The sequence below is a fragment of the Hemicordylus capensis genome, chromosome 5, assembly GCF_027244095.1.
Source record: "Hemicordylus capensis ecotype Gifberg chromosome 5, rHemCap1.1.pri, whole genome shotgun sequence".
In the NCBI taxonomy this organism is placed as follows: Eukaryota; Metazoa; Chordata; class Lepidosauria; order Squamata; family Cordylidae; genus Hemicordylus; species Hemicordylus capensis.
Window position 1 is genome coordinate 255,810,834 of NC_069661.1, and position 24,803 is coordinate 255,835,636.

Here is a 24,803-nt window from a genome sequence, read left to right on the forward strand (position 1 = left end):
CTTTCTGAAGCCCGGGACTTCTGCTTTCCTAAGGATGCGATCCTATGTACACTTCCCTAGGAGTAAGTCTTTGTTGCTTAGTCTAGCGCCCCGCGGCTCCCCCGAGACGTAGGCTTTGAGGTCGGCGGGTGGGGGCTGTTTCGAGCCGGAACCGAAGTTTTCCGGATCGCACGTTTCCTGCCTCCAAGATGTAGGGGGTGCGGGGGAAGGCTTAAGGAGCGGGACCAAGATGGCAGCGCCCAGCCCCACCACCGTTGCTCCTGCCCCGGAGAACGAGAACGATGATTCGGGGGGCAAAACCAAGTCGCCGGCTATCACCCCGCAGAAGATCCGGGAGCTGATAGACGGGGGGATCGCTCCGGAGGAGAGCAGCCTGGAAGGGTGAGCAGGGCGCGGAGAAGAAGCACGACGCTGCCTCCACCCCATCCTAGTCCCTTCCTATCTGCTTACATTCACCACCAGACAAATTGCCTCGGGTGTTTTGGTTTGGTTTTTGTTGTCGTTCCCCCCCTCTCGATGGCAGATAGCCAGCTGCATCTCTCCTCCTGCTGTGCAGAGCAGAAGCTTTATTCCCGATGCCTTCACCTGATGGTGGGGGGGAGGAAGCTGATGGGGTCAGGAGAAGCAGAGGCCTCGTGCCAAGAGGAAGAGGAGGAAGGAGGGCTTGAGTAGGAAAGCCATGGCGTGCTGTGATTGGCACAGATACTTGTTTAGTGGGCAATCGGGCAAGGAGCACAATGGCAGCAGCACTCTTCTTAGGGGCTGTATGTAATCAGCTGGGAAAGAGGTTTGGACCTGCAGACGAGAAATCTTGGGTTAAAGGTAAAATGGTAGGTCCAAAGAAATGCCAGCATTCTGATTCCTCCCAGTAGCCAGCCGGATGTCTCTGGGAACTCGCAAGCAGGGCATGAAGGTGATAGCTGCCCTTTTGCCTGTTCCCAAAGCAGATATGGACTTAGCAGGTGGCTTCTAACATTAATCATCCCATATGAAGCAGCTTCCTGCTGAGTTGGATCTTGAGCCACCTTGCTCATTGCTCAGTATTGTCTGCAGTGACTGGAAGTAGCTCTCCAGGATTTCATACAGAGATCATTCCCAGGCTTACCTGGAAAGGCTGTCAGGAATTGGACCTGGAACCTACTGCATGCAAAGCACATGCTCTGCGTTAAAGCCCTGCCTTTGATCTACTATATAGTTATATATTCTATAATAATACTAATAATAATAATATAGGAAAATAATGAAGCTGTTCCCACCATCACTGGGAAGCAGGCTAAGGGAGCCTAGCCTGCTTCCCAGTGATCGTGGGAACCACAAAGCTCGCAGGTGAGCCCGGTGCTCCCAAGGCGGCTAGCCCGCCTAATTCCCCTTCCCCTTAAATGAGGTTAATGGAGCGAGCACTCAGGTAACCTAATTTTTTTTGCTCATCTGTCACTATGGCACGCGATGACACACGAGTAGACCCCCAACCGGGTGGCTGCAGCCAGCCTCCTGGGCCTCTCCAGAATGCCCTGTGCGCTTGCACAGGGCATCCTGGGACTTTCGGGTGCCACATGGCCCCCAATCCCCGCAGCCCCCACCTGCTCCGTGACGGAGTCAGCAGTTCTGTGGGCAGCCGATCCCCGCAGACCCAACAAAAGCTCTTCTCATGCATCGTGAGAAGAGCTTCAGTATGTAATACAACATGTGCACTGTTTAGTGAATTATAAAGGACTAGTGGGCCCGGGCACAGAACATCTGTGCCTCTAGTGCGGCCGGGCCCACCGCCGCCTGCGCTGCGGCCAGGCCCGCCGCCTTGCCTCCACGGCCAGGCCCAAGAGTGCTCCCGCCGCCGCCGGTCCCGAGAGTGCCCCCACCGCCGACGCCAGGCCTGAGAGTGCCCCCACCGCCGACGCTGGGCCCGGCCAGGCCCGCCGCCTCGCCTCCGCGGCCTGGCCCGCCTGGCTCCCCGGCCATGGCCGCCGCCGTTCTCCTGGGTGCGCCAGGACCAATCAGGCACCCCCGCAGCCCTGCCAATCAGCTGGGCTGCCGGTACACATTTCTCCTGGGCACACCCAGGAGAAATATATATAAAGATGTTCGAAGTATTTCACGTGCTCTCTGTCAGCCGTGACAGCAGCCCTGTAGGCTGGTCACTAGCATTATTATCCTTCTATTGCAGTTTGGTAAAGAGTGGGTGTCTGAGACGGAGAGGTTATGGCTTGCATAAGGCTACCTATTGAATGCATGACTGTGAACTAGGGACTTCTAGGTCACACTTTTAGCCACCATGCTATGTTAGCTCTCAGCTAGGTGTCTTTTCAGTTTCAGTTATTACATTTATATCCTATTTTTCTTCTGAATAGTGTTTTGTGGTATAGCTGCAGAGGAGAGCTGGTCTGATGGTAGCAATCGTGAATTGTACCCCTTGCTAAGCAGGATCTGCCATGGTTTGTATTTGAGTGAGAGACTACATGTGAGCACTGTAAGATATTCCCCTTAGGAGATGGGGCCATAGCTGCGGAAAGTTCCAGGTTCCTTCCTTGGAATCTCCAGATAGGACTGGGAGAGACTCTTGCCTGTAACCTGGGAAAAGCCACTGCCAGTCTGTGTAGACAATATTGAGCTGGATGGACCAATGGTCTGACACATTATAAGGCAGCTTCCTTTGTTTCTGTAATAGACTGTAATAAAGTTATTTGATTTGATTACTTTTTCCCATCATAAAACTCAAAGGCACCCTACATGGGATTCCCAGGTAGTCTCTTATCCAAGCACTGACCAGACCAAGACCTGCATAGCTTTGGCAAGATGGTGGTATCCTGCGCCTTCAGACAATACCCTAATATTCAGCATTTTAGGCAATGTTGACAATGGAAAAGTCAGCCACCTTTAACTGGACAGTGTCATGATGGAGCAGCCCTAACTTTCCCTTTTTGGTTGTCTTTCCAAACTTCTTGATTGGTTTCACTTTTCCAGCTGTGCACTACTATTACCAGAGGAATGTGGCTTCTGAATGCTTCTTCAGTAATATTTAAACAGGGAGGCCCTATGGGCAAGAAGACGAAAGGAAATATTGATGCTGGTATGGGAAGCAATCGTAGCACAGTATCTGCCATTCTACATAGGTATACCTTGACATAGGTATACTATGACATAGTATACCTGGACATAGGTCTATCAATGGCTACTAGTCAGCTTCCAGGGGCATCTGGTGGGCCACTGTGTGAAACAGGATGCTGGACTAGATGGGCCATGGGCCTGATCCAGCAGGGCATGTTCTTATTCTCTTGTGATCTCACTGTTTAAACCTTTCTGGAGCACCCCACTCTAGTAATGTCAGAACTGGCTCTATATTCTCACTGAAGCATGTGCCATCCACATCTGTTATGTTCTTGTGCACAAACTGAAGAAAGCATCGGAAGCCAGGTGAAAAGGGCTATGTTGGAGGGTCTAGGGCCTGCATGGCCGGGACTGAACTCTGAAATAATAGCCTGAAACAATGGCTGCAGCTAAAAAAATCCCTAACCCCATAAGAAGAGTTCTGCTGGATCAAACCAAAGGTCTATGAAGTCCAGCATCTTTTTTCTCACAGAGGCCTTCTAGATGTCTTCAGGAAGCCTACAAACAGGGCATGCAGGCAATAGTCCTCTCCCACTTTTGTTCCCCAGTAGCTGGTATTCAGAGGTAGACTGCAGCTGAAGGTGGAGGTTCCATCTAGTCATCATGGCCAATAGCCAGTGATAGACCCATCTCCATGAATTTTTCTAAACCTTCTTTAAGCCATCCAAGTTAATAACCACCACCACATCTTGCTGCAGTTAATTCCATAAATTAATTACTCATTGTATAAAGTAATTTTTCCTTTTGTGTGTTCTGACTCTCCTGCCAATCAGTTTCATTAGATGACCTTGAGTTCTAATATTAATTTTTGACTACAGAAACTAGAAGGGGCTGCCTTCAGGAGCAGACTCTTTAATTGTATTTTCTTTCATTTCTTCTGTCTGGACAGCGTTCGGACCAATTTGCATTTTGTACATCAGGAGTTCTTAACCTTGGTTCCTCAGATGCTGTTGGGCGACAGTTCCCATCATCCCCAGCCACAATGTCCAAAAACTATTGTTTTTGTTCTGATGTATGTCTAAATGCTACAGTTTTCTCCAGTACCGTTTTCTAGTATGAGAGATGCCAGGGAGAGTTCAGATGCTGAGTTGCTCTGGGAATTGAACCAGAGAGACTTGGCCCAACATAGTGCTTGGTGAGCAATAGGGCGTGTCTTTTAAAGTTTAAATTTGCTCCCAGGAACAGATACGTGTGCCTGATCACCGGAACATAGGAAACTGTCTGTTATATAGAGTCAGAGCTTTGGTCCACCTAGCTCAGTATTGTCTACCTAGACTGGCAGAGGCTCTCCAAGGTTTCAGGCAAGAGTCTCTCCCAGCCCTACCTGGAGATGCTGCCAGGGAGTGAACCTGGGGCCTTCTGCATGCAAAGCAGATGTGCTGCCACTGAGCTACGGCCCCCTCCCCAAATAGAATTCATTTCTATATGCCACACTGACCGTATTCACAAGGAGATGTTTTTGCTTGTTTCAAATTGGAAACTGACATATTCTTAGCATCAGTAGTGAAGACTGAGTGAGTGGTAAGTTTTGACATGTTTCTTCCGGTTTTCTTTGCTGCCACAGAGAAGATACCGAGTCAGTGGGCCAAGGCCTTGGATTGTTGTAGTCAATTGTATGCGTGTGTAGGCCCTTGTTGAGGGGGTGGGGTCTGGTTTTTCCTAGTCAGTCCACTAGGAGGATTGTCGATTTATGTTGAATCTGTTTTCCAAAGGCAGGAGTTGTTCTTTTTACATGCAAGTTGTGTGTTTTTAAAGCAGAAGTCGCTTTTTTACTTCAGTTTTTGAAGAACTTGAAACAGAAATTTATAGTATGTATACTGATCAGGGGGAAAGAATATGCATTTAAATCAAACCAGATCCACAATCTGCTCCATGTGGAAGGAGGTATAACTGAACAGAAAGAAGACCGTGAACAGAAAATCATTGTCGTTTATAGCTTCTTCCTTACTTTTCAGAAATGATACATCAGCCTTATCTGAAGTGGCAAATGGGCCTTCCCAGACCGATGAGCTGCCTTTTGAAACCAACAGCAAAGAAGCCTACTTCAGCAGAGTGGAAACATTCACCATATCCTTTTCCCCCTTGCGGGGACTAGCATATCACAGATAGTGGGGGAAGAAATGAAATCCCTCGTAGTCAGGGGCCTGGTCAACGGGTGGGGATTTCCCCATTAGGGGTTTGGAAGCAGGTGGCTGAGTGCTTCCTGAGTGCTTCTGGACAAGTTGGAGCATGTTCTGTGGAGATGCTGGGATAGAAGTCTGAATGAGAAGGTAGTTCAGCTATAGGGCAAGGAGTGTGGGTGGGAGCCAGGGCTGGAGAATAGGTGTTTCTTTTATTTCAGGCTTGTAAGGCCATTTCCCAGTGCATTCTAGACCAAAGCAAAAAGCGGACCAGAAGGAGCCAGCCAGCAAGAATGCTGTTGGCACTTAAAGCACTGCCTGCAGAGGCCCGGCAAAAAGGTGGTTTAAGGGATTTTAAAGAAAGAGAGACAGATATTCCACCATTACCACTCTCGCCCAGACCTAAATTTTAGGTCACCAGTAGTGACCAGGTTAATAGTTAGGGACCACACTGATAAGAGCATAGGAACAGCCCAGCTGGATCAAGCCCGAGGCTCATCTAGTCCATCATCCTGTTTTATTCAATGGCCCACCAGATGCCTCTGAGAAGCCCGCAGCCAGGAGGCGAGGGCATGCCCTCTCTCCTCCCTCCTCCCCTGCAACTGGTATTCAGAGGCATTGTGCCTCTGAGGTTGGAGGTAGCCCATAGATAGCAGACTAGTAGCCATTGTTGGACCCGTGGTCCATGAATTTGTCTAAGTGCCTCTTAAAGCCATCCAGGCTGGAGGCTGTCACCACATCTTGTGGCAAAGAATTCCATAAATCAGAATTGGAAAACCGGGTCAGGAGCCAATTGGAGCCTGGGAGATCTGTAGCCAGCAAAGAAAGTTGTTCAGACTTTGTGCTAGACAACTGGGGAGTAGACCAAAACCTGATCTCATCCACAGAACGTTGCCCTCCTTAACTTCTGCACTCCCTCAAGTGGGCCGGCAAGCCCCACGAGTTGTCTCCCCTGATCTGTGCCAAATATGGATGGACCAACATCGAGTGTGACATGCTCAAGTGCGCCAGCTGCCAGGCCTACCTCTGTGCCAGTCTACAGCTGGCTTTCGACTTTGGCAAGTGTAAGGACCACCAGGCTTTGCCACATCAGTGCCTTAACGTCCTCAGGCAGGCCTGCCTGGGCAGTGCTATGTGCAAGATCTGGAGATCGCACTGCACAAGCCTGGCATTTGGGTAGAAAATTCAACAATTCCCACTTTCATTTGCGGCAGCAAAGCAAGTTTCTAGCCCTTATGGTTGGGAAAGTGGGCTTGAATGTGTGTCAGTTGTAGCTGGCTAAATCTGAGGAGCTGAAGGGGACTTGAGCAGGATTTTGAGGAGTTAGGATGGGTGGGATGTGTCAGTGCTTGCACTTGACTAGCAGAAGCAGGCGGCAAATGCATTTTGCACAATTTCTGCTACACTTTGCTCTTCTTAGGACAGAAATTCCCGCCACTCCCCACGCCCACTGTGTAAAATGCACACAGGTCTGGTTTTTGCTTCTTTATTTTTAACTGTCTGTCACAGTATCTTCCTGGAGCTCCAGCAGGCTCAGGGTAGTAGGCCTGAGCGTTAATCCTGAGCGTTGGCAGCATGTTTCAGAGCAGGACTTCGCAACATAAGGCCCAGGGACCAGATCTGGTCCTCGGGGGCTCTTTTACAGGCCCCCAGTAGGAATATTCTGCAGCATCATAGGAGCAGGAAACTGCCTTACAGCGCCATCCTATGCATGTTTACTCAGAAATACGTCCCACGCTGTACCCAGTGAGGCTTACTTCCCAGGACACAGGCCTGAAATCGCAGCCTGAAAGCAACAGCAGTTTAGGGAGAAGAAAGGACTTGCCATTTATTTGGGGCTGGTGTGCATTGCAGGTGCCCTACTCACTCAGCAGGGATAAGGCCTACTTTCTGGCCAATCTCCATGGTTCAAAATGGTGGGTCCCGTAACCCAGTGGGGAGGGGGAGGGGTCGACCAGTGACTCAAATTGCTTTCATTAATATTTTAAATAATAATGAAGAGTGAATGTGCTGAAAATTGACCTCGACCCCCACACGTGGTTGGTTCTTGCCCACTGGGGCACTTGCGGGTGTGCAGGACTAGCGCATTCCCGGTTCTTGATGGCCATGCTCTTGCTGTGATTCTTGCTTCCCACTCATTCTGTTAGCTGCCGCGCTACACCAGCTCTCACTTGGTCTCAGCAAATGGCCTGGGAACGTGTGGCGCTCTGCTGGGGGGCAGATGGGGGCCAGAAAAGTCCTGTCTAAGAGCACGATGCAAATACAGAAATACTTTAAAACGGGGGGGGGAACCAGCTCTCATTTTATCCCCATCGTCATCATGCAAGGGAGGTTAGGCTGAGACCTGGGAGCTTGCCCAGTGAGTTTTTCACGGATTAGACAGGGACTCCCAACCCTGGGTCCCCAGATGTTGTTGGACTACAAGTCTCATCATCCCCAGCTACAATGGCCTTGGCCACTGTAGCTGGGGATGATGGTAGTTTTCTCATACCTTTCTCTGAGAACTCCTCAAAGTACTACAGCTCCCATCATCCCCAGCTACAATGACCTTTGGCCATTGTGGCTAGGAATGATAGGAGTTGTAGTCCAACCTCATCCAGGGACCAAGGCTGGGAACTCTTTGCTTAAGAAGCAGAAATACCAGGCTCCTATACTTTGCCTTGACATTTGCTCTGCTTCCCCCTGCCCCTTCTCATTTTTCTGTTGGAATTGCTGCTGCTGCTGTATTTATTTATTTATTACAAAGGGCATGGTCGTGGAGCCATCAAGCACAGGAGTGATGGGTTTCCCTACTGGGGGATTTACTGTTCATATGAGTCAGGTTAGGGTACCTTGAGGAGCAGGCTGTCCAAAAAATGCAAATACTTCCAATGTGTGCCCAGAATGATTTCTGCAAACGTTTCCCAGTTTAAGTACCGTTGGGGTATTGCCAAGAGCCACGCAAAGCTCTCAAGATTTCTGAATCTCACTGGATCAAAATGAGGGAGCGTTGATGATCCCTGCCAAATTGTGGCGCATCAGCCAGGTCTGGGTGTACAGCAGAATGTGGTGGTCTGTCTCACTTCAGGCTGCAGGTGGAAAGTGCCACTTTGAATGTCCCCCTTTAGAGGAAACTCTTTGTCAGTAGAACATTAGCGCCAAAGGCATAAAGGTTCAGCCCTTTACCTGTGGTGCTGGATTTGCAGAGAGTTTTTAATGGAGAGGAGCATTCCAAAATGCAACCGGTAGTCTTCAAGTAGAGTAGTTCGTTCTACCACCTAATTCAGTGGTATGTGTAGATCAGGCCACAGAGAGCCCCAAGCTTGATGCAGTCACAAGCAGCTGTCTATGGGCTCTCCTAGAACACCTACATCTGTCACAAATTTGTTATGCCTCTCTTTCAAGTGTCTTGTCCACAGATATCTTTGTCTTTGGAGGGTTAATACTGCGCTCTGTCACTAGGTGTCACTATATTGCCGTTCGTTTGCTGGCTGTTCCTGCATTCTGAAGTGAGCACTGAACCAAATAGCCACACCTAGTGGCAGAAGTCAGCAACAGCAGCAACAAAATGAGAATAACTGGGTGATTTCCTTCCCTTCAGAGAGTTTTATTAAAATCAGGATCACAGTTGACTGTTCCTATCCCAGATAGCCAGGCACAGAAAGGTGACAACCATCTCCCTTGATTACCACTTGTTCTTTTCTAAACTACTGACCACTTCATAAATTATCCTGTGGGATTTTGCTCCATATTGCAGGGGATCCCTAGATGTTGTTGGACTACAATACCTATCATTCCCAGCCACAGTGGCCTTCAGACATTGTGGATGAGGATGAAGGGAGTTGTAGTCCGACAACATCTAGGGAGCCAAGATGGGAATCTCTGCACAGAAGGGATACTTTTGTGGTCTTCAATCATTGTCCCACGCCAGCTCGGTTTTGTCATGGAACTAGTTTGAAATGTCTGGATATGTTCTCTAGGTTGTTCCTTGCCTTAGGACAGGGTTGGTCAACCTGAGGCTCTCCAGCTGTTCCTGGACTACAGCTCCCATCACCCCCAGCCACAGTTTATTGTTTCTGGGGGTGATGGGATTTGTAGTCCAAGAACAGCTGATGAGCCTCAGGTTGGCCAGCCCGGCCTTCAGAGCTCCCCATGTTCAGGATGTGTGCTTGCCTTCCAGACAAGGAGAGGTGTTTGGAGCTGCGGAAAGCTTTGTCGACGGCTCACGAGAAGTTCTGTTTCTGGCCAGACAGCCCCTGCCCAGGTAAGTGGCAAGGCATCCCGGTGGCAGAGACCTGAGGAAGGTTACCCATACCTGGAGTGTCCTGTCCTAGCCAGGAGCAAGAGTCCCTGGGACCTGAGGGCCCCAGGGCCAGGCTGGAGTCCCAGGACTGTGGGCAGCTCCGAGCTGGCCACATGCACCAATAAAACCTGAAGCTCAACAGAGGCCTCCTAGCAGGGGTGGCCAGCCTGAGGCTCTCCAGCTGTGGTTGGACTACATCGCCCATCATTCCCAGCTGCAATAAACTGTGGGTGGGGATGATGGGAGTTGTAGTTTCAGCAGCTGCCGCTTGACTATCCCTGCCTTATAAGCTAGGCTTCACTCTCGGGCCGGACCACTCCCCCCAGGCTCTGCCCCCTTCCTGAAGAGTGGAGTGCCTTAAAGGGGCAGTCCTCCGGCCTGATCCTGCCAGTCTCTCGCCGCTCATGTCAGTTCCTGCCTGGTGTGTTGCCTGTGTTGGTGAAGAAGGCCAAGGGAGCATAAGGCCGCTGCCCCAGTTGAGAGCTGGTCTTGTGGTAGCAAGCACGGACTTTCTCTGTTGCTAAGCAGGGTCCACCCTGGTTTGCATTTGAATGGGAGACTACCTGTGTGAGCACTGTAGAATATTCCCCTTTGGGGATGGGGTTGCTCTGGGATGAGCATCTGATCTCATGCAAAAGGTTCCAAGTTCCCTCCCTGGCCTCTCCAAGATAGGGCTGAGAGAGATTCCTGCCTGCGACCTTGGAGAAGCCACTGCCAGTCTGTGAAGACCATACTGAGTTAGATGGACCAAGGGTCTGACTCAGTATATGGCAGCTTCCTATGAGGGGTCTTCTGAAAAGTTCAGGCTCAGTAGCCTCTCCATAGTTTGTGCTGCTGGCCCTCCTGGCTAGCTTCTCCCCCTCCATGTCGCTCCTGACTGTTGCTCAAGGGTAAGGTCATAACAAGGACTGCCCCCCACCACCACATGGCAAGAGGGAAGAGAAGGGAAATGCTTCAGTGGAGCCTTGCTGAAATTAGTGCCGGTGCCACCCACTCACCGGTCATTAGTTTTGTGGAGACCACAGGTAGAGGTCTTTTGTGGTTTTACTGCTGTGCATTTTTAATTGTTTTGTTTTAATATTTTTATTGGAAGCCACCAGATATTTTATGAAAGGCGGCATAGAAATCTAACAATACAGAAATGAAAATAAATAGAGATGAGAGGGGTCAGCCCCAAACTTAACCCTGGCCCACCTCCCAGATAAAAATATTTTCCAGGGTGCTTCTGCTTCTTGGGATTTCTGAAGTGTGGGATTCTGTGGCTGTCCCGGCAGCCACTGGGAACATCAGGCAAGGTGTCTACGGAGCAGATAGTTTTAGGCGACTCAAAGAGGTGAGCCAAGACACACACTTCAGGTTGTCTCTTGGCAGACACAAATGCAACAGGAAGTTGTGGGGGGGGCACCCACTCCCCGAAATGAAGGCTTCTCAGGTGACCTTTCTTGTATCTTGAAGAGCTGTGGATTTAGGGCTAAAAGGTTCTCCCAATGCAGGAATAGATCTTTTAAAAGCAAAACTGTGACCTCTGCTTATTTTGTTTGACAAATCCTTTTGTCAAAATTATTATTTTTATGTTGTTTCCAATTTTGTTCAGATATGAATTCTTGAAGGATTTTTATCAGAAAGTTTGGGCATATTTGCCCATCAGCGAAAGAACATACATTAAATTGGAAAGCAAAGTGGATTCTCCCACAAATGCTGGCTGCCCGGTGAAGGCACCCACAGATCAGGGCTTTGCCTCGGATGTCAATGCTGAGCTTCAGAAGCACTCGGAAGCTGCAAGGAGTCTTTTCTACCCCCTCCCAGGGTGCCTTGGAGCCCCTGAGAAGCAATCTTCCTGCTCCCTTTTAAGCTCCCACCGCAGCTGAGGACAGCCGGCTCTGGGAGGCCGGACAAATGGCTGCTGAGGAGAGTGGTTGCCATGACAACTGGAGCACTTTTCAGCACAAGTATTGGCTTCTGCAGGGCAAGATAGATAAAGCTGCCTTATACTGAATCGGACCACTGGTCCAGCTAGCGAATGGTAGTGACTCTCCAAGCTCTAGGCAAAGAGAAATCCTTTCCAGGCCAGCTCCCCAAGACCCTTTGGCTGAAGATGCTCAGGACTGAGCCTGGATCATGGAACACAGGAAGCTGCCATATACTGAGTCAGACCACTGGTCCAGCTAGCTCAGTATTGTCTTCACAGACTGGCAGCGGCTTCTCCAAGGTTGCAGGCAGGAATCTTGTCTCTCAGCCCTATCTTGGAGATGCTGCCAGGGAGGGAACTTGAAACCTTCTGCTCTTCCCAGAGCAGCTCCATCCCCTGAGGAGAAGATCTTCCAGTGCTCACACTTCTAGTCCCCCATTCATATGCAACCAGGGCAGACCCTACTTAGCTAAGGGGACAAGTCATATGGGGTCCTTCTGCATGCAACGCATGTGCTCTACCACACCGCTCTGGACCATCCCCAAAAGTAGCTCCCGGCGTGATGGAGGTGGGATTTGAACCCATGGTTCTGTGTGCATAAGGGGAGGATGATTACTACGACTGGCAGGACAACTGGGACATGTTCTTGTGCTCCCATTGGACCTGTGGCTCTTGAGGGAATTCAGTGGCTAGGAGAAAGCATGCGTGCGGCATGATAGGGAATTTGAAAGGGAACAAGGGAACCTGCCAAGGAGAATTTCCCCATGGCTCCCAAGCACACTGAATTGGAGAAGGGAGAGGTGGCATCAACCCTTTAATCAGCAGCCGCAGAAATGGACTTGAACCCAGACATTCGCCTGTCTGAATATCTGGCCGCTGTGGGCAAGGGCAGTTGTGGGCTGCTGTACACACACACACACACACACACACACACACACCCGGGCATCCATAGACCAAGCCTTCTCTCTCTCTCTGCTCCTTCTGCTTCTGATCAGATCGATTTGCCCTCTTGCTGGTCGATGAGCCCCTTGCCCTTTTCCATGACTTCCTGGAGCGCTTCCATGGCCTGTGCCGGCTCGAGCTTCAGCTGCCTTCGCTCAGACCGGAAGATCTGAAAAGCATGGTAAGTTCCTGTGCTGCCTGCAGTCCTGCCGGCAAGGGTGAACCAAGGGAGAGAGCTTGCTGGCAAGCATTTCAGCCGTGCAGCTGGATGCAAGCTCTGTCCGGACTTGGTAGAGGGAGTGACCTGCGGCTCACCAGCTGCCCATGACTCAGTGCATGCCAAACACTCGGATGACTTTGTGCCTTCAGCCCTGGAACCGGTTCTCAGGGCCTAGAGACCTGAGCAGTATTGCCGTACTGTGGATTAGGATTGTGGAGCCTGTTCTTTAGGTTGCCTTTCCACAAGGTAACTGAATAGACGCCACACCTTTGGATGGAGGGGAAGGGGTGTCCCAGGCAGGGAGCAGGACTTGAGTCCCAGCGCCCCAACATAGAGCCCTTGCCTCCTGGGACGTTTGTCCTGGCTCTTTGGGCCCCAGAGTGCAGGGGTGGCCAAACTCAAGCTCTCCAGCTGCGGATGGACGATACATAACTCATATGTATTCAGTTGCGGCCTGCAGGGGAGTTATCGTCCACCCGCACTTGGGGAGCTTCCGCCATCTTTGATAGTAATGTATAGAGGGGAGGTGGGTGTTTCTCATAGGTCAGGGCCCTGCAGAATATAGGATGGGTGGAGAGCATAGTCTAAGCAGGCCAACCGTGGAATCTCAGAAAGCGGGCAGAGAGCCGTTTCCCTCCTCCTTTTGGAATACGGGGCCTGGAAACAGATTGGCAGGAGATACAGGACAGACGCAAGGAAGGACTTCTTCTCACGTTGCATAAGGAGCTTAAGGGATTCCCGGTTCCAGGAAGTGGTGCTGGCCACTGGCTTTGATGACAGATTAAACGGGGAGGGGAGCCTCTCACGAAGGCATGCAGGCATAGATGCCATTTGCATCGGACATCCGGCCATAGCAAAAGAGAGATCTTTCCGTGGCCATTGCAGCCAATACCTGGATGGGCCCTCCAGGCTCAGAGGCAGTGTGCCTCTGGACACCAGTTGCCACAGCTCTTGCTGTGCACTTGTGTCCTGCTTGGGAGTCTCCCTGGAGGCATCAGGTGGTTCCTGTTGGAAACGTGATGCTGGAGTCGGTGGGTGTTCTGGCCGGAGCCGACGGGGCTCTTCCCTCCTTAAGCAAAGTAGCTCATCAGAGGGATCAAGCAGAAACGTGCCGGAGCATGTGCTGGGCCTGCAGGAAGACCCAAGCTCGGTCCCCGGCGTCTCCTGCTGAAAGGATCAAGTTGCAAATGGCAGGCCTTGGAGAGCCACTGCCAGTCGGAGGGCCGGCCTGGCCAACCAGTCGGAGGTGGCTTCCGGGGGGCGGGGGAATGCGCGTGATCAAAGACCCACCTGGGGTGGTCTCCCTTCTCGGCATGCTGCAGCCGTTTTCAGTTGTAAGGAAGCCTACATGGCTTAGATTCCTCTTGCTGTAGATAAAAAAGCTCCACGTTTCTTGGGCGATGGCCCTCTGGCTTGCGTCTCCACCTCCACGGCTGCCCCTCTGGGTTTTTTTCTTCTTGGCCCTCTTCCATGGAACTGGAGAGATTAGTGCTCCCTTTGGGAAGTTTGGCTTCTTTGGGAGCGTCTCAGGTAACCGAGCAGAGAAAGGCAGACGCCCACAGGGACTCTGCAAACTCACTGCGGTTTGTCATCATTCCACCACCCCCTCCTGCCCCAGCCCTTGACAGAGGAGAAGATCAGCGGCCTCCTGCAACTGATTGAAGAGGAAGCTGACTGCAAAACGGACGGCGAGAAAACGCCACTCAAGCGTGCTCCAGATCTCCTTCAAGTCCACATCCCTGCTTGCATCTTGGCCCTCTGTGGCTGGATGAGCTGGTATGTAGGCGGCTAGAGTCGGAAGCGGTTGGTTCCCATTTTTGTATTCTGAGACGCACGTTGTGCCTTTCATTCAGTCACAGCACCAACGATGGGCATGCTGCTTTAAAAAGTATCAGAGGACAGGTCTCTGCCCCGAGGAGCTTGCAATCTAAAGATTGTCCCAGGGCAGGCAAAGAGGAAGGGGAGGGAAGTGGAAGCATGGGTAAACCAGGGAAGGAAGGTTGTGTATTCCAGGCCCCTGATTTGCTTTGGTTGCTCTTTTCTGCCTCCGTAATAGCCATCTCCAAAAGCATAATGTAGAGCTGGGGTGGGCTGATCATTCATACTTCCGTATGAGGAAAGGCAAAAGCATTTGAGGCTTTCTAGTTTAGAGACAAAGATGACCTGGGGGTGGAGGGTTGGGGGGCACATGACAGAGATTTACAAAACTGGGCACAGCGTCGCGCAGGGTGTCCCAGCCTTGGGTTTCCAGCTGTTGTTGGACTGCAGCTGCCATCATCCCCAGCCATAATAGTCCAAGGCAGGGGATGATGGGTGCTGTAGTCCAACAGTAGCTGGAAACCCAGGGTTGGGATCCTCTGGTGTTGAGAGAGTGAAAGGATGCCCCCCCCATATATAGGAGAGCCTCGTTAATTGCGCGCTCACCACCTGCAGTTTTGTATATCTGCGGTCGGGTAATGGGCAGTCAACCTCCGTATACATGGGGGGAAACGGCCAAAAAAGGGGGGGGTGAAACTCATGTGTCTGCAGGTCAGGGCTTGTGGGAAATGACCTTGGAGGTCATTTCCGGCCACCACTTTGAGTTTGGGAGCCATTTCATGCCTCTTTAAAAAAAAAAAACACCCAAAAAACCCCACCCATTTTGGCTGAATTTCAGTAGCCTTTTGACTCATGGGGGCATCTTTGGACTCCGGAAGGACAGTGGCGTATGGTGGGACATGTTATTTGGCCCGTTTTTCTCATTTGGGGGAAATTTGGTAGCGATTTTTGAATAGTCCAGAAGCCTAAGCCCCCAATTTACATTGACTTCATTGCGCCATTATCCGCGGATTCACTATCTGTCCCCTCCCCACGGAACGGAAACCCCACGAATAATAGGGTTCTCCTGTAAATTGACAGATGTTTAATACTACTACAACGCAGGATGATCCAGTGAAATTGATTGCAGTGCTATAGATTCAAGGCAGACAATAGCCCTATTCAGACATTACATTGTACAGGTGTCTGTGCACATGTACATGTTTTTGTCTGAATTACAGTACACGCATTCATTTTAACCTGAATACAAACCTCCTTAAATAGCAATAGCACTTACATTTATATACCGCTCTATAGCCGGAGCTCTCTAAGCGGTTTACAATGATTTAGCATATTGCCCCCAACATTCTGGGTACTCATGCAGGATATAGATAAGCCTCATTCACATTTTATGTTCAATGGATTTACAGTATGTGCACATAAGAACCTAGGAAGCTGTCTAATACGGAGTCAGACCCCTGGTCCATCTAGCTCAATATTGTCTACCCAGGCTGGCAGCAGCTTCTCCAAGGTTGCAGGCAGGAGTCTCTCTCAGCCCTATCTTGGAGATGCTGCTGCCAGGGAGCGAACTTGGAACCTTCTACATGTAACCAGGCAAGTGCCATTCCTAGAGCGGCCCCATCCCTGAAGGGGAATATCTTACCATGCTTACACAGGTAGCCTCCCATCCGCATGCAAACCAGGGTGGTGCCTGCTTAGCAAAGGGGGCCAATTCGTGCTTGCTACCACAAAACCAGCTCTCCTGTCTGTATGTGGGTACAGTTGTTTAAATGTTATGTTCAATGTGCAGTCATGCATTTCCTATCCATACCCTGCATCTGAGGGGGGCTGTTCTTAGGTTCCTTTCAGAATGAACACACACACCATTCACACACAAAAGTGCACGTATCTAGACACCTCTGCACATGTGCCGTGTCATGCCTGAAGAGGGCTAGTGTGTACTACTGTACATGTGTGGAACATAATGCGTGACAGACTCCACATGTGTTCAGATCCGTACATGCACCGACTGCTCCACGGCTCCCGTCGTCTCCTGCTGTGTCTCCAATCTGCAGAGCTCTGGACTCGGGGGGGGGGGGGGGCTGGAGCAGTTCCACGAGGGATCCCTGTTGTGCCCCTGCCGTCCCTCACCCTGTGTAGATGCTTCCTTAGGATGTCAGCCGGAATCTCCTGTCTGAGACCACACTGGGACTTAAAAAATAACTTCAAGATAGATCCGTCATATGAGTACACGATGCTGCTGTATACGGAGTCAGACCATTGGTCTTTGTCTTGGACTGGCAGCAACTCTCCAGGGTCTCTGGTGGGGGGGAACCTGCCGTAAGTTTTACAGCCCCTGCATTTCAGCAAAAAATGGCCCAGATGCCCTCCCATTACCTTATTCCCTTTCCTGTGAATAAGGTGGCCAAAATGTGGGGGTGGGGAGCATTTAGGGTCAGCCCTCAATTTGCAGCTCTGTGTAGGTACAAGTATTTCTACATGGTGTTCAACCTGCAGTAATACAGATCAGCTGGGGTTTTGCCTCGGTCTGTGGGAAGAGAGCTGGTCTTGTGAGAGCCAGCATGAATTGCCCCCTTTCCTAAGCAGGGGCCACTCTGGTTTGCATCTGAATGGGAGACTACATTTAGGAGCATGGTGAGATATTCGCCTGCAGGGAGGGGGCCGCTTTGGGAAGAGCACCTGCCTGCTTGCATGTGGAAGGTTCCCAGTTCAATCCCTGGCAGCATCTCCAGGTAGGGCTGGGAGAGACTCCTGCCTGCAGCCTTGGAGAAGCTGCTGCCAGTCTGTGTCGACAATACCGAGGACCAAGATGGACCGAGGGTCTGACTCAGTATAAGGCAGCTCCCTGGGTTCCTCCTGTTTTTCTGAGCATGTCTCTCCCTTGATTCCCACCCGCAGCCCTTCTTCCGGATCCGTCCACCTGCCCTTAATCACCTGCTGCCGCTGCATGAGGAAGGTGGGGCTCTGGAGCTTCCACCAGCTCGACTCGGCTGTCCCCGAGATGGAGCCGCCCCCCGGCCTAAGCAGCACTCCCGTCGCTCCTGCTGATGGGCGGGCCGACAAAGGCTCCGTGGTGCCCACGTCTCCGCGCCGGATGATGACCCGTAGCCAGGATATGACCTTCCCTCTGGGCTCTGAACAGGTAGGCTTTGGACCCCATGGTTCTAACCTGGACAGGCAAAAATTCAATCCTACACTTTTCCCTCCCCAACAGTGGATTCACAAGGTGCTGGTGTGAAGGTGGCTTGTTGAACCGTGCTCCTGCTTCCTTCTTGGAATCCCTGCCCTTTTTCATTCCCCCCCCCCATAACAATTCATATTCTGGCCACTTCTCATTTAGACTTTCTGGATCTCTTTTCAAGATTTTCTGGTAGGGATCCTTAGGAACATAGGAAGCTGCCATATACTGAGTCAGACCATAGGTCCATCTGGCTCAGTATTGTCTACACAGACTGGCAGCAGCTTCTCCAAGGTTGTGGGCAGGAGTCTCTTCTCAGCCCAATCTTGGAGATGCTGCCAGGGAGAGAACTTGGGACCTCCTGTGTGCAGAGTAGTTGCTCTACCCTTGAACTATGGCCCCGACCCCTGTCTATGCCACATGAAGAAAGAGCATGTGAAGGTCACCCAAATCTGTCATCGGCCAGGAATGCCGTTGGAGTTTCCTGCTCTGAACAGGGGGCTAGACTAGAAGACTGCCAGATTCCCTTTCAATTCTGTGGTGGACTTTCCCTCTTCTGGTTTGCAGCAGATTCTGTTCAAATATCATGGTGAGTAGTTCTTGTTAGCCACATTGATAGAGGGATAGGTCTGATCTCCGTTTAAAACTCATCGAGACTAGTGGCCATTGCCGCCTCCTATGGTGGTGTGTTCCATCCCCACTCTAGTCAGTGGGAGAGGTCCTTCTGAAGGTCCCACCACCATCAGAGTTGTGGGCGAGGGAATGCAGGACAGGATTGCCTCTGTGTAGCAACTAGAGCTCCCTGTAGCAGGGATTCCCAGATGTTGCAGACTACAGCTCCCACAATCCCCTGCTGCAGTGGCCAAGCTGACTGGCAGCAGCTTCTCCAAGGCTGCAGGTGGGAATCTCTCCCAGCCCTAACTTGGAGGTGCTGCAGGGAGGGCACTGGGAACCTTCTGCATGCAAGCAGGAAGACGCTCTTCCACTGAGCTGTGGCCGCACCCCCTGAGGGGAACCTCTGACCGTGCTCGCACACACGTCGTCTCCCATCCAACCGCAAACCAGGGCAGACCCTGCTTAGCCAGGACCAGCTCTCCTCCGTTTTCCGAGGGCTGCGGCTAACTCCCCGCCGTGTCTTGCTCCCTCTTCCCTTGCACAGCACGAGAAGAGCCCGTCCCCTGTGATCAGCCGCATGCGGAGCTGGGACAGCTCCAGCTCGGGCGAACGCCCAGAGGCCGAAGGGGCCGGGCCCAGCCCCCGCAGCCGCCCCGTCACCCGCAGCATGGGCCAAGGCGACGTCAGCGGGCTGGGCGCGGAGGTGCACTCCAGTCCTCACCGGAGAGCCAAGCGGGCACGCCTCTGCTCCTCCAGCAGCTCGGTAAGGGCTCGGCAGAGGGAACCGACGCGGTGGTGCGCGCCCCTGTGAGTGTCCGTGCATGGGCACGCAGGCGGTATGCAGGGGACCCACAGGCTGGGGGGGGCAGCGGGACGACACCTGACCCTCGTTTCTGGGACGAAGTTGACAGTGCATCCTTCTGGTTGAACTACGACCGATTGTGGCCGGGGGCGATAGGAGCTGGCGTTCAGCCACAACAGGAGGGCCAAGCGTGCCCGCCCCGGTGCGGGAGGGACAGGAACCTGCCACATGCCAGCCATTCGCAGAACTCCGCTGTGGTTGAACTACAACTCCCATCATCCCCCAGCCCATGTGGCTGGGGGTGATGGGAGTTGTAGTTCAAGCATAGCTGGAGGGCCATCTTAGCCCACCCTGTGCTACTCTAGTGTGTCGTGTGTGTGTGTGTGTGTTGTGTTGTGTGTCCCCTTCCCCGCCTCCACTACCCAACTGTATTACTCTCCGCCTCCTTAATGTCTTTTGCCTTCTTCTGCGGATGTCTTCATAACGGTTTCGTTCCCGTTACCGCCCTTGCTCCATCTTCTTATTTTGTGAGCTGCCCCGGTCAGCAGTGTACTTGAGTGGCGGGATATGATAGGCGTTTTAAATCAATTACACGGTTTATTTTAAATAAATCATCACAAGAAAACAATGTTGGTGACTGCTCCGAGCCACTGGGGATTGGGGGAAAAGACTCCCTTCCTCTCCCTTCAGGCTCTTCTCTTCCCCGCTCCAGGATTCATCTTCCCGGACCTTTTTTGACCCGGCCTCCCAGCACCGTGACTGGTGCCCCTGGGTCAGCGTGGCGAAGGAGACCGAGACCTCTGAGGACGGAGGGGACCATCCGGAGCGGGCGGCGTGGAAGGCCCTTCCTGGCTGGCAAGAAGCCCTGCGGGTGTTCCTGGAGTCCGGGCATTCGGGAAGACCAGCCGCTATGGAGCCTGGGGTGAGAAGAACCCCCACTGCACCACCAGCGGGGCCCTGTGCCGATCGGAGAGGGACACCTTCCCTGCCCCAGAGGGCTTAGTCTGCAGGAAACAAATGGCTGCTATGTGCCCAGTACCAACACAAGGCCACCATTCCTGAATAAGCTGGTGGAAGCAGCGTCAATTAAGGGTGGCTCCCTGGGGTTCTTCCGGAGAGTCTCAGCTCCTCTAACTTGCCCTGGCATCCTGATAAGCCTTGTTAGGTGGGTGCAGCCGGCCAAAGCAGGCTAGCAGGGGATGGGCTGAAAGCACAGAAGGTGTGGCAGCCGCGGCACCCCTCCCTCCCTCCCTCCCTCCCTCCCTCCCTCTTTCTGTCAATCTCCCTGCCCCGGCTGTCTTTAAGAGGGGTTTGGATCACTTCATGGAGGAGAGGTCTATCAATGGCTACTAGTCGGAGGGCTACAGGCCACCTCCAGCCTCAAAGGCAGGATGCCTCTGAGTCCCAGTTGCAGGGGAGTAAGAGCAGGAGAGAGGACATGCCCTCAACTCCTGTCTGTGGCTTCCAGCGGCATCTGGTGGGCCACTGTGCAAAACAGGATGCTGGACTAGATGGGCTTCCTTGGGCCTGATCCAGCAGGGCTGTTCTTATGTCCGTTCCTCTCACTCTTCTCACCCTGGCTTTAAATTGAGCCATGCAGGCTGGTCACTCCCCGGATGAACCAACTCTGCAAATGAGCAGCCCTGCAGCTCAATTGAAAGCTGGGGTGAGGAGAGGCGAGGAAAGCTGGCCTTGTGGCAGCAAGCATGAATTGTCCCCGTTACTAAGCAGAGTTTGCCCTGGTTTGCATTTGAATGGGAGACTACATGTGTGAGCACTGGAAGATCTTCCCCTCAGGGGATGGAGCAACTCCAGGAAGAGTAGAAGGTTCCAAGTTCCCTCCCTGGCAGCAACTCCATGATAGGGCTGAGAGAGACTCCTGCCTGCAACCTTGGAGAAGCCGCTGCCAGTCTGTGAAGACAGTACTGAGCTAGAGGGACCCAGGGTCTGACTCAGTAGAAGGCATCTTCCTATGTTCCTAGAGAGAGAGGAAGCAGCAGCCCGGGGGGGGGGCACCGCTTTGCCACCCCACCCCGCCCTCTCGGTTCCAGCCTCCCCTCCTGGACAGGTGTCTAGTTGCTCCATCTTTACCGCCAGGTCTAAAGGCGATGGGCTTTGGTGGAGTCCCTTCTCTGCATGCAGAGGGCCGCAGGTTCAATCCCAGGTTTCTCCAGGCAGAGCTGGGAAAGAGGAACCCTGCCTGAGACCCCGGAGAGCGGCGGCCGGTCAGCATCGGCTGTAGGAAGCCTGGTGGGCAAATGTAAATTCAGCCTCGACTAGCTGAATGCATTACTAGCTGCTGGATGAAAGGGCAGCAGGAATCAGTCAGTGACCAGGCCTGTAGAGTGTTAGGGTGGAGAGAGATCTCACAGGGGCCTTGAGTGGCAACTCTGCCTGATTCCAGGCTTTGTCTACCCCACCCCACTGGTGGGGTTAACACACACCTTTGCAGCAACTTGGCTGGGAGGACCCAGGCACCAATGTGGGGTGAGATATACCATCGTTTAGAATCCTCCCAGATCAGAACACACCCCTTTATGTAACCAAACAGGGGTATCGACCCATGCAGAGAACATAAGCTAGGATCCAGAGCAGCGCTTGCACTGTTACAAGAGGGGGAAGTCATTCCCTCCCTCCCTTGTTGCTGCAGCCCCTGCCCGGGTTGCCAGAGGAGCCTTTCCTGAGGGCCAAGTGTCCCTCGGAACAATGTGCAGTGTGGCAGCGGAAGAGGGACTTTCCAAGACAGGCAGAGACAGGAAGGAGCTTTGCACTGGAAAAGTGCTCGTCTGGATGCTGCCCAGAGAACAGCAGTCATGGAAAACAAGCTGTTGATTCCCTCTCCTGTCTGACACAACTAAGTTCATTCTCTCTTACGTGGCTAGAGAGGATTCGGAGCAAAAGGTGGCAAGTGGTTTTGAGCCAGGAGTCCAGCCTCCTTCTTTCCGACCTGAGCCAGCTGGGGTGGCCAGCACCATCTGGTGGGGGCAAATGCTCACTGTGATTTTTGACAAGGTGGAAGATTGTGGATAGCATTGCAATGCTTTCAGCGTGTTGTGCTTTCATTGTCCTCACCATCAGGCCTGCAGTGGCCAAACTTGCAATCGTGTTTTAAAAGTTTTAAAAACACAAAACAACTATTAAAATGTTAATCAAGGTTGTCAGAGGAATGGAAGTGGCAATTGGCAGGAACGTCCTGCAAATATTACCCCATGGACAGAGTACAACCGTTTGTTCACTGTTCCCTGAAGCCTTTCCTCGATGCAAAAATGACTGCAGTGTTACCCTGATCGTTTGGAGGGTTGGGACACAGACGGAGTGAGAACACACAGAAAGCTGGAAGTGTAACCATGCTGCCACCTGTATTCCATCTCTAGTGGGGCAGACACTGCCAAAAATCACTCTGAGCATTCAACCCGTGAGATGGTCCCAGTGGCTAAAATATGTGGGCCTTTCTCGGGGCCTACTTGCCCTCTTGACAGAAGATACAGTGGGGAATCCAGTGAGCTGAAGTTCTGCAAAGTCCATGCTGAAGATTGCTCACAGAAGAACTTGGCTGCTTATTTCCAGAAAACCTGGCTGAGCAATGGGTCCCTGTCTTAGGATGTTATCACGGCAGGCATCCTCTTTGGAGACACATCCTGTCCTGTCTCTTCTAAGATGGTTCCTACTGTCTGCGGTTTGTATAAGTACTTAACATATTTTTAATGTGTTGCTCAACTAAGCGGGGTTGCGTCTTCATTTATTAAAAGCTTTTGATCCATTAATCGGCTAGATCAGGGGTTCCCAACCTTGGGTCCACAGATGTTGCGGAACTACAACTCCCATCATCCACAGCCCTAACAGCCACTGGGGATGATGAGTGTTGTAGTCCAACAACATCTCGGGACCCAAGGTTGGGAACCCCTGATCTAGCTGGTTAACTGATCAAAAGCTTGCAGCTCTAAATGTCACCTTTCTAACTCTCTTGAGACAGTATTTGATGGGTGGTGTTTTCCCCCTCACTCTTTGTCTTTCATTCCCACCACAGAATCTCTCCATGAAATCCCACAAGGTGTTCCGGATTTTCCGGCAATGGGAAGCAACTTGTTCCTCCTGAGGTTTTTGGTCCTTGATGGCATCTGGGAAATGAACCTGCCAAGCATGTTGCATGGGATTGCTCTCTCTTTCTCATTTTTTTAATTAATGGAACTAGACTACTCTTTGCATCGGAGCCAGGGCTGCCCTGGAAATACCCACCTTCAATCCAAAAGTGTGTTCCGGAGCAATTCTCCCTATAATCGGCAGCCTCTGACGTGTAATCAACAGACACTGACAGCTATTTCATCTCCTCCTCTGGATTTGTGTGAGCATTTCCTGAAGACTCTGTGCTGGTTCCTAGCTGCCTCCCCACCAATTGTGGGGTGGTTCTACCATATTCCCTTGCTTTCACTGATCAGGATCCCACCTCTGAAGGGAGAGGCAGGCAGCTATATTTGGGTATGCCTTTGACACAGAACTAGGTTGGTTTCGCTGTCAAAGCTCACCAGCTCCTGTCCCCCTGCAAGAAATCCTGGAGACTGTCGTTCTGCCAAGAGCCTAAGTAGAGCTGACCCCCAGTTCTCTGCACCTGCATGGAACTACAATTCCCAGCACTCCTTGAGGGAAAGCCATATCATCTACAGGAATTAAAACCAGTTTAAATGTGTAGTGCAGAGGCGGCACTTGGGTTAAGTTGATGTGTGTAGCCAGACGAAGACCTGGCCCATTTAAATCACCTTTGAGGAACTGGGTATTACCCGTTAATAAAACATGTCACTTTCTTTTTAGTCTTATTGCCTTGTTGGAGTTCTTTTGCACATGAGATTGCCAGGAATCGTGGTGTTCTCTACTGAGGAATTTTACATTCCTTATGAACAGAAAGCAAAAAACCCCTAAATTTTGCAGTCTGAAGTTTGCATCAAGCCGCAGGGGGAGGGGGGAGGGGGGAGGGGAGGGAGAGGCTCCCAAGGTGCTGAAGCAAAAGGTAGCTAGCTGGCAGCCCAGGGTCAGAGAGGGGCATTGTCCACATCACTCATGGCTGAGCTTCAGTGAGGGTCTGAGGGGCCAGCAGTATTTGGGGCCAGGCTGAAGGTTGAGTCTGGGGGAAGGCAACCGTTGAGGCCGGATGAGCTGAGTCCAGGCGCCAGGAATCTGCACTGCAACGCTCAGTGGTGCTCAGACTGAAGAGATGGCTCTGAGACCAAGGCTTTATACATACACACGCACCCCTTGTGAACAGGAATGGTGGGAGTTGTAGTCCAGCAACATATCCGAGGACTCAGATTTGAGAACTCCTGTGTTCAAGAAGCAGCCAGGACAGCCTAAATTGACTGAGTGCATGCAGAATGGCATTCTGACCTGAAGAAGAACTTCGGGGGGAAATGTTGTGCAACTTGTAATATATCTGAGCATCATGAGCTGGATTTGCATAATTTAGACAGGTTGCAGAATGCAGCTTTCCTTGGTGCAGAATTTTATTTTATTCGCTTCCATCTCAAATGCCCAACTACACTCGTCTTCACACACTTTCCTTGCTGCCCTCTCGTTCCTTGCTCCAGAAGTTCCAAATTCCCTGGAAACTTGAATGCTGGAGACAAAAAAGGCAATACCAAGTATGGGCATATTCAAATGTGTTTGACTTGCACAAAACACGGAGGTTACTACTTTTAGGCTTCCTTGGCAGAAAGCTCTGATGTTCAAAGTGGAAGAAGAATCAGGTATATGGAAGGAAGGGAAGACTGAAAACCCAGCCTTTTTTTCTGGTTGTGGTTTGACTCATTGCCTAATCCACGGGATG

General features: G+C 51.6%; 1 protein-coding gene across 1 annotated transcript; it reads left to right on the forward strand.

Moving 5' to 3' along the window:
- The first annotated feature begins 173 nt into the window (after positions 1-173).
- Positions 174-23,793, forward strand: ZC3HC1 (zinc finger C3HC-type containing 1). The gene is made up of 10 exons (XM_053258496.1): positions 174-381; positions 5,058-5,168; positions 6,135-6,286; positions 9,382-9,465; positions 12,409-12,536; positions 14,194-14,351; positions 17,292-17,535; positions 18,731-18,949; positions 19,701-19,910; positions 23,016-23,793. Exons 1-10 carry the CDS (start codon positions 230-232, stop codon positions 23,082-23,084), a joined length of 1,527 nt encoding a protein of 508 aa, XP_053114471.1. The 5' UTR covers positions 174-229; the 3' UTR covers positions 23,085-23,793.
- Positions 23,794-24,803: the final 1,010 nt, after the last annotated feature.

Coding starts and splice junctions, on each gene's coding strand:
- ZC3HC1 (XM_053258496.1), top strand. CDS start 230: ATGGCAGCGCCCAGCCCCACCACCGTTGCTCCTGCCCCGGAGAACGAG. Junction 9,466..12,408: donor GCCAGACAGCCCCTGCCCAG/GTAAGTGGCAAG, acceptor GCTTCTGATCAG/ATCGATTTGCCCTCTTGCTG. Junction 19,911..23,015: donor CAGCCGCTATGGAGCCTGGG/GTGAGAAGAACC, acceptor TTCCCACCACAG/AATCTCTCCATGAAATCCCA.